The sequence below is a fragment of the Gorilla gorilla genome, chromosome 10, assembly GCF_029281585.2.
Source record: "Gorilla gorilla gorilla isolate KB3781 chromosome 10, NHGRI_mGorGor1-v2.1_pri, whole genome shotgun sequence".
Taxonomy (NCBI): Eukaryota; Metazoa; Chordata; class Mammalia; order Primates; family Hominidae; genus Gorilla; species Gorilla gorilla.
In genome coordinates, this window is record NC_073234.2 from 84564284 (window position 1) to 84573798 (window position 9515).

Genomic DNA, 9515 nt, shown 5'->3' on the forward strand with positions numbered 1-9515 from the left:
GCCTGGGTGACAGAGAGAGAGAGACCCTATCTTGAAAAAACAAAGTAATAACTTACGTCTTGATCAAGGATTTTAGCACCTAATGTTTGCTAAGCTTAGCTGTCTGGTGCAGAAATACAAGACATAAATATTACTTCGTAGACAGTTATTATTTCCTTACTGTGAATTTAGCAGAATTTATAGAAGTCTTTTGGGTAGTAAGCTTTGGTTAAATTATTTGTTTTTAAAAAATGGCAGTTCATGAAACATTTCTACTTATTAAATACAATGTGAATACTATATCTATTCTTGCTACCGGTCATAATTGTTAGCCCTCTCCCATGCCTCTTCTCCTGCCCTGAATATAACATGCGTATTAGAAAGTTTCTTTGTGTTGGATGCTGCTCATGAACCATATGTTAAGAGGTTGTCATATTCATGTATTAAAGCCCCATTGTGTGTTGTGATTTCATGACTTTTATATCTAAAAAAACCATATTGTAGATGTTCTTTAGCTTGAAACACGAGTGCTTTGAAATTTTCCCTTTACCTTTCTATTTGTGCATTCAGTAAATACTACACGTCTGTGTTAGGCTACTAGTTTAAATAGATGATGTGATGCATTTCTGTGATGTGTCTGGTTGCTGATTTTTTTGTTAATGTTTTTAATAGTGAAATTTCTGGTTCATGCTTACTGGTGAGTTGGTAAGTCATTATTGGCAGCTCAGGATAGTAAGTTTAAACCAGATTTACAAAGAATTTTTGCTGCCTAAGTTTTTTTAGACATCAAAAAATTGAATATTTTTAAGCTATCTAATTATGGAGAGCATTAATCCAGTAATTTCTTTTAGAAGACGTGAACGATCAAGAGAGAGGGACCATAGTAGATCACGAGAAAAGAGTCGACGTCATAAATCCCGTAGTAGAGACCGTCATGACGATTATTATAGAGAGAGAAGCAGAGAACGAGAGAGGCACCGGGATCGTGACCGAGACCGTGACCGAGAGCGTGACCGAGAGCGCGAATATCGTCATCGTTAGAAGGTGGGTATTCCTTGTTCCTGTTAAATGTGTGTGTATTCTTAACAGTAACTATAACTCCAAGGCTACTGTTTATACAGTATATACCTACATTTTAAGTGGTCCAACTACTTGTGGATTTAGTCTTCTGGAAACATCTGAAACAAATTATAGGTAAGTAATGACAGGTAAATTTTGACCCTTTATCTTATGAATATTTTATTGCTGAGTTATCACTTTCAGGTTTCAAATAGTTAATGGTCTTAACAAAGCAAGGAAATAATCAAGAGGACTCATTGTGTACTTCTAAAATCTAAAAATTGGGATTCTTGTATCACATAGGTAGGTTGCATGCAATTTAAAATACAAAACACAGGGAGTTATTTCACATATATATTATGTGTTTGGATTTTTAAAAATAAATGGAAAGTTACTATTCTTGAATTAGTTTTATTTGTCCCTAAAAATTTATGAGAAAATCTAACACAATAATAGTTTATAATACAGGAGGGTGTTTTCTCAACATTCAAATAGACTTTTCCTTTAACAAAAAAATTTTTTTTTTTAGAAGAGACACTAGCCTGACATCTGCTTTTTGTTTTTAAAAGAAACAGTATCCTTTAATTTGCAAAGAAGATGTAAAAGTTAATCAATTAAAATGGGTTTAGGGTGCACTGATTTATATCTAAAAATTTTAAATTGTGTCAAGCCATATACCCAAATTTAGAATACCTTGAAATAATTTTCTTTGATGTTTCATTCATAAATCATAATCATTGTCTTTTTTTCTGTATTTTAAAACTATTTCTTGTGTACATTTTTCATAAAGTGGGAAGAGTTGTCTGTTTATGCTTCATTTTCACATGTAATTTTATTTTTTATATTTGTTAATAGCATTTATTCATGTGAAGAGCTGGGGGAGGGCACTATAAGGCTTATGCATGTGACACAAAGGTTATTCTGTAAATTAAAATATTTTTTCTTTATATGTTGGTTGGCATATTCAAATTAAATTAAGGCTAAACAAACCCCTCATAGGTAAATACTCTTTATGTGATTATTTTCAGTAATCATGGGAAACTTACTGAAAATTCAGTCATGGTAATTGTTAGTATTTAAATTGTTATGGGCAAAATTAAAGGTTTTATCAAGTGTATGTAATTCTGTGACAGAATACCAATTTCTTTAACCATAACAGATATGCAAATGAGGTCCTTAAATGCCTAGAAAATAAGCATGCTATTTTTATGGAACACAGATATAAGCTCCTACACTATTTACAATTTTAAGGGCTTTTTAAGTTAAAAGGCTGGTTTTGATACTTTGCATTTTGAATATGCAGATTGAATATCAAAACTTTAATTTGTAGTTTTCCATGTATTACAAAATTTAATATAAATCTCAAAACATTCTTTTAATATGAGGCAAAAAAATCTTTTAAAACTAAGCTTATTGAAATTGATATTGTTTTTGAATGTAAAAATTGAATGTTGTATTATGTAAATCTAAACACTAAATTTTAAAGATGTAGCACTTTTTTCCCCTGAGTTAAATACATCTGATCCCATCTTAATGAAAAAATTCTCAATATCCATCAGTTGCTTTAAGTGGATTGTGACTGGGTTATTAGTTGAAATGCTTATCTATGTCAGTCATTTCCATTATAGAAAGCTACAGGTTCTGTAAGTTACCTATTTTTTTGGACTTTATAAGTTATCAGCAAGCTTCTTGTAAGTTATCAGCAAGCTTCTTGTTAGTTAGTAAAGGCATGATAATGAAACTTGAATTCATCTCCAAAATTGGATGTGCCCATCAAGGAGCCTCTAAACCAATTTAAGCCCAAAGTTAACTAATTACAATTTCTACTGGTTTTAGTAAAACTAGCATAGTCAACCAAGTAAACAAAGTCCATTGTTAATCTTATTTGAGTTAGCTAACATTACATTCTAGTAATGGGTACACCTAAATATATCATGACTTGAGTTTCATTACATTCAGACATTAACTACAAATTCCTAATGTGCAAACTATTGTTGACATTTTTCTTAATCACTGATGTACCATACCAGAATTTCCATGTTTTGTTTGTACATTAATCAGAATTGAGTTGTAATACTGTATGTGCCTTCATCCAAGAAAAATTTTACATAAGCATTTCTAGTGCAAAAAATTCTGTTATCCTGGATTATTGTACGTTTGCTATATCAAACAGTATTGTGGATGTAGACTTGAATAAAGGGGTGGGGACTGGGATTAAATATATTCAAGTAAAACTTTAAAACAAAAGCTATCTGCAAATTTGATCACCATCATAATAAGGTCTGTTGACCTTTTTAGAAGTTTTAAAATATGAGTCCTTTTGAGCTTTCATGTAAATCTTAAATGGACCAAATGGAATGAGTGATTTGAAAGCCAAAGTGAATGTCACTAGTAAGGCTGTATACAAATAAAATACTAATGTAATCTATTAAAGTGATGATGAATGGCTAAAAGGGCAAGTTCTTAATTTTTTAACTGGAAACGTAATGATCTTGGCAAGCTGTTAATGTCTGTCCCATCTTAATTTTTTTTTGTGTTTGAACTGTTGGTAATGTTAATTGCATTCTCTCATTTTAAAATGTATTGGTTTTTCTAAAAGTATTCAATATCTAAGTTCAAATAGATAATATTTCAATGAGAAAATACCAGTATTGTAAATTTCAGTATGTAAATACGTTGTGCTTCATATTCTGTAATTTCTACCTCTATTCTCAGACCACTCTGAGCAAAATAAAAGTAGTTCAGTGCTTTACGATTGTACATTTTTTACTGAAATAATTCTAGTTTCATAGTTGAGTTACTTAAAAGGTTACATTCCTCTTGTCACTTCTTTGGAACATCCCTACTCAGCAAATTTGTGTTAACAATTCAGCTTTTCTTTGTTTACTGAAACCAAATTATGTTTTTTTAAAATACTCTTTATTCAGGCTTTTCCTCCCTCCCTTTTATGAGGTTTTACAATTCTCAAATCATTATCCATGACAATTTTTAAGCATTGGGTATGGGGTCTGGATTAAATAACTTGCCTTTGCTATCTGATTACTTTTTTTTTTTTTTGAGATGGAGTCTTGCTCTTGTTGCCCAGTCTAGAGTGCAGTGGCACGATCTCAGCTCACCACAACCTTCACCTCCTGGGTTCAAGCAATTCTCCTGCCTTAGCGTCCGGAGTAGCTAGGATTACAGGCAGGTGCCACCACATCCGGCTAATTTTGTAGTTTTAGTAGAGATGGGGTTTCTCCGTGTTGGTCAGGCTGGTCTCGAACTCCCGACGTCAGGTGATCCACCCATCTCTGCCTCTCAAAGTGCTGGGATTGATTACAGGCGTGAGCCACTGCGCCCAGTCTTGTCTGATTACTTTTTTCCTACCTTAAATATCATGATCTTAGGATCTTAGATTTTGTTATTGCCCAAGATTTAGGATGCTTTGCATTGTGTATTCAGCTTATTAGCTTTGTGTTCATTTGAAAAAAAAAAAAAAAAAAGCCAAAAGAATAAAACAAATTCTTACTGTTAAAGATGTTTCATTTTCTTCTTAGTGTTGCTTTGAGGCTTATGTGAAAATTAAATTCTCTTAATTACCTGGTGAATGATACTGGTTATAATAAGATTTTAAAATTGTTTCTGCAGCTCTTAGGTTATGTGAGGTCTGCCTTATAGCGCCCAGCCCTGTTTCCTTGTTTTCCCATGTATCCTAACTGCTCTGCTTCATCTGGATATGTATGCTAGCTTTCATTGCTTTAGCTCTGATTTTTCTTACTTTGAGTATTCACAAAACCTGTCTCACTACACAGCTGACTTAATTGAAGTTACAAGAGGGAGTAGGAAGTGATCCCTTGAATGAATGTATAGTGTGTTTTGCTCACTGTGGTTTAAGAATATAGTTTTGTTTACAAATGATTAATGTTCCCTGTTGAAAAAAAAATTCAATGCCAGTGTGAGTCATCTTGCTCTCTCACCGTCATCTAAGTGTTAAATTTACTACCATTGTTTTAGTTTGTAAAATAGATTGTTTTGAGTAAATTCTGTCTTGAATGAATATTTAGTTAACGTTGTTTAAAGAAACCTAATAACCAAAAAGGGGTAAGGGTGCCACTTATGCTATCCAAATTTTATGAATTTGTGGTAGCATGTTTTGACTCTCCATGAATTATAAATAACAGGTTATTTTGAGATGTTCATTTTGTAAATCTTTTGGGAACAAACCTCATTTTTCTTTGAATGTGATTAAGTTTATTTCTATTTTACTGGGTTGTAAGAGCAATTATGTATGTGTTTTATAGAGTAATAAAATGCTTTACTTAAAATGAGGTAAGTACTATGTACAGAGGTAGAGGGATGAAAATATGAAATGTTTTGGTAGCAAGAACTTCTTGTAAATATCTACAATAACTAGAATTGTTTTTATGTAATATGTTCTAGTCAACACAAGAAGGAATTTTGATTTTAGAGTTAACTCATATGTAGATAATTATTTCACTTGCCCACCTCATTTCCATTCCTCTTATTAAGGAGAAATTTTCAGATAGAGAAAAGTGAATTTTATTTCGTTGAGTTAGTAGTACATCTCTAAAATTATGAGAATTATTTTAATTCAGTATATTAATGTGAAAATCTATAAAAGTGCCCTATCAAGTATTTATTTAAGTCTTAAAAGATGAATTTACCATGAATTTAAAATACTAATTCTAACAAATGTGCATAGATAAATTTCTAACAGAAACAGTTATAATTTGAGTTGTTAATAATGGCTTGATATAGTATCTTAAAATACAAGTACTTCTCTGTGTGTTGAAATTTTACTTAGTGCTCACTTTAGTTTACAGACTTTATTAAAAAGGTGTAGATTCCATTTATCATCTTAGTTGTTTTAACATCTGTTTACATAGGCCTTTCTTTTATAATTAATAGCTAAAGCAAGTAATTGCGTGGCTTTGACATTACAGATTTTACCAAATGATACATTGAAAACATGGACGTTGAATGTATTTGTCACTTTTAAGCTTCTTTTTGATATCTTTGTTGATGTAGTTGCCTACTTAGACATTTGAGAGTATAATGGAATTGGATTATTGGAAATGGGTTGTATTGCCTTCAAATTCACTTTCGTTTAAGACTGTAAAATTTGTATTTCCAAGTGCATAAAATGTAAAGTGTTTAGAAACAGAAATAAAAACTGCTAGACTATCCCCCATATTTTATGTCTGTATGGTGAAAATTAGATTTATTAATAGAAAAGATCTATCTATGAAGTATAATCAAACAAAAGAGTGCATTAGTCCTGGGAAAAGATGTGTGTTGCAATTTTACAAATGGGATTCTCTATATAAAAATAGTATAATTCTCCACTGGAGTGATAATGATACAAAGATGCAGTGTATGTGATATGTTTTATGGAAGAGTTGAATATTTTTGTTTTGCTATGACTTTAAATAGTTTTTCCCTCTTAATGACTTTTTATCCCTTCCAGCGCAACAGAAAATTTAGGGAGATAGCATTCTTTTGCAGTTAGATTTATTAATTTCCCAGTAATTATTATTTGAGATTAGAACATATGCCTTGTCTCTCTCTAATACATAAACCTGTTTTTTAATAGTGTAGTGCAGATAATAAAAATAAAACATTTGAAAGCTGCCATTTTAGATTTTTTCCCATTAAATAGTTTCACTAAATAGCTTCATCAACATAAGATGAAGGTGCAATAAAAGATAACAATAGTAATGGCTGAAGTTATCTGAAAGATACAGGCATATAGAAACTATATATATAAAAGAGAAGTCTGGATTGTATTTTTTTTTTCTTTTGCAGTTTTAAAATTTTAAGTTATTACTGCTAGGCAGTGTGAATGCATATATGTGCTGATGCTCTTAAGATACAACCTAGGAAAGGACATAATAGAAAAATTTATAGCAGTGGCAGAAGTAACTCTTAATTGTAGAGCAAAAAGTATTTTTCAGTTATTTTTATTTCAAAATATCACTAAACTGTGCCCTATGAACATGTTCAAACTGAAAAAAATTTTAAAAAACCTTCTGCCCTCTTGACTCTTAAGTCACTTTATTATTGAAGTGGTTTCTTGTCATTTATACTTTCATTACCTACTGTTTCAGTGGTTACTTATATCCAAGTTAATTGAATGTTTCTTGTGAACCTCTACCTGAAGTTTGCATATATATGTATTCTTTAAATTTTAGTTTATCAACTTTATTCTATTTTTTTTCTTTTATGTGAGTTTTAAATGAACTCTATCATTGTGGATTCCCACTTAGCTTGTTTTGGTTAGTTTATAATACTACGTTAGGTATTTCTATATAGGTGGAATAGAGTAAAAGTAAAGTAAATGTTTTAAATTTGTATTACGTCTAAAGATTTGTACGTGGATGTCATTAATTTAAATGTCCATACTCTATTTATAAATCTTACTTACAAATTTTGTAACATGGAACACCATTTGATTTATAATACTTGCAGAAGTTCCTGTATGCTGTTAAATAAATTAATTTGTAAAATAATTTTGCATTTTATATTTAGTTCAGCATTTAATTGTTAAATGAGTTTATAGACTTGATATGTGGGTGAATGAAAAATATTTACATTAAAATCATCCAAGCATTTTCCATTTATTTTTGTAGTATGCATATTTTAGAAAATGACTTATGAATGTTTCCATCATCACAGAAACAGTAGCTGCTATATTTTCATTACTGCTTCAGTCATTAAATTTATAAGGCAATAATATTTAAGAAGAATGAAATCAGAATGTCTCAGTTTAATCATCAGGTAAATTGGAACATTTCACCACCACAAAGGCAGCTACTGTTTCAGTTAATTCTTATTTTGTGTTAGAATACATAACAGTGAAGTAGATGCACGACTTGTGTATGTATAGTTAAGCCAGCGTTTTTCTGTGTATTTTGGGGAATAGCAAAATCTACATCACAAATTTTGACACATTACAGCTGAAGGAAGAGGATCACCTTCCAAGACAAAACAGTCTTCATGGGGGAAAAATGACGCTTGTCCAGCAGTTTGCTTCTTGTGATTGAACTGAACCTGTAAGGATTCATGGATAAAATGAACAGGACTAGATCTGAATAAAGCAAATCTGCATAAATGGTAACCAGTAGCTCTACTTTTATTTTTTATGTTGCTTAACTGTTTTATTTGAAGGAAACCTGTGTGATTTAAAAAGTTATAGCTTTTGCAACTTTATTACTGGTTATATACATTTGGCCATTATGATGTGCAAGCAATTGGAAAAAAAGTCAAGTAAATGCTTGTTTTTGTAGTAGTTTGTTCTTGTTAAAAATGTTTATATGATAATGTCTGTAAACAGCATCACTTTGATTACAATAGATGTAGTGTTGTAATAAACTGTTTAATGGGGCTGATGTGTAAAGCTGTTCAAGTTATTTGATGTTTACACCTCAGGGAAAGTCTTGTGTTCAGCAATATCTAAAGATAATGTTACTATGACAACATTTTTACTGTCCTTTAAAGCATTGCAATAGCGTTTTTGGATATGCCTCAATCTAATCTTGCGTTCAGTGAATTAAACATAGTAATTAAGTGTCTTTTGCCCTTGATTTTGATATTAGAATAGGTGATTACATGGATATTTAATATTTCTATATTCTGCTTTTCTAGCTGTTTTTACCTAGTTAGCTTGTGACTTTGCTGAATGGTATGTAAACTTGTAAAAATAGAGATTTGACAGACATAGCAATCTAGTCAATGTGTAAGGGGTCAAAAAAACAGAGGTTTTAACACATAAGTAAAAACCCGTACATATTTGATGTGTAATGCAGGTTAATTACAACACAGATTTACCGAAACACTAATTGTGAACCGCTAACATTGAAGAAATTTTGACAATTCTGATTTGATGCTGCAATTACTTGCTGTTTTTATTGATCTTATGGTTTATTTCTTAAGCCATAGTCAGTGTAAATACAGCCCTGCAGCAGGTAAATGTGAGTAAAGAGAGCCTTATATTTTCCAATTGGTATAAATTTTTGAAGGATGTGATGTTCATTAACATTCAGTTGTATTCCTCAGTATTTGTAATGGGAAATTACAGATAAACCGTGTCTGCACAGTTTAAGGAATACTATGTATATTCATGCAGCATATTGATTCATGCTATAGTTACTTAATCAAAGATTTTTTTCAAACCTGCCTTACATATAGGCCCACTTTAAAAGCACCTGACTAGCATGTGTTCTTGATTGCAAAATTGGCAGAGGCAGGGTGTCAACTTGATTAGGTGTTTTTATGGGAATGTAATTTGAAATCACTACTTCAGAAATTTGACTTAAAATTCTTGAGCACGTTAATATGTTTTTAAGATCTGATTATCTTTGAGAGATCTTCTGTTAATACACATTGGTTGTTAAAGAGTACCCAAATTCTAGGACAATGCTTAAAGTGTTAAAATACCCTAGATACTATGTTATGTGCAACTGTAGAAACCCTCCAGA

The 9515-nt window shown here is 31.2% G+C and overlaps 1 protein-coding gene across 4 annotated transcripts in view; it reads left to right on the plus strand.

Moving 5' to 3' along the window:
- CPSF6 (cleavage and polyadenylation specific factor 6) overlaps positions 1-8422 on the plus strand; it is a 30534-nt gene extending 22112 nt beyond the window's left edge. For 2 of the 4 annotated variants that reach the window (XM_019038994.3, XM_019038993.3), the window contains 2 exons: positions 831-1023; positions 7995-8422. In XM_019038994.3, coding sequence (XP_018894539.1) covers positions 831-1020 — 190 coding nt within the window. In that variant the 3' untranslated portion in view covers positions 1021-1023; positions 7995-8422. The remainder of the gene's footprint in view (positions 1-830; positions 1024-7994) is intronic. The other 2 variants (XM_004053543.5, XM_004053544.4) reach the window with 1 other exon arrangement.
- Positions 8423-9515: the final 1093 nt, after the last annotated feature.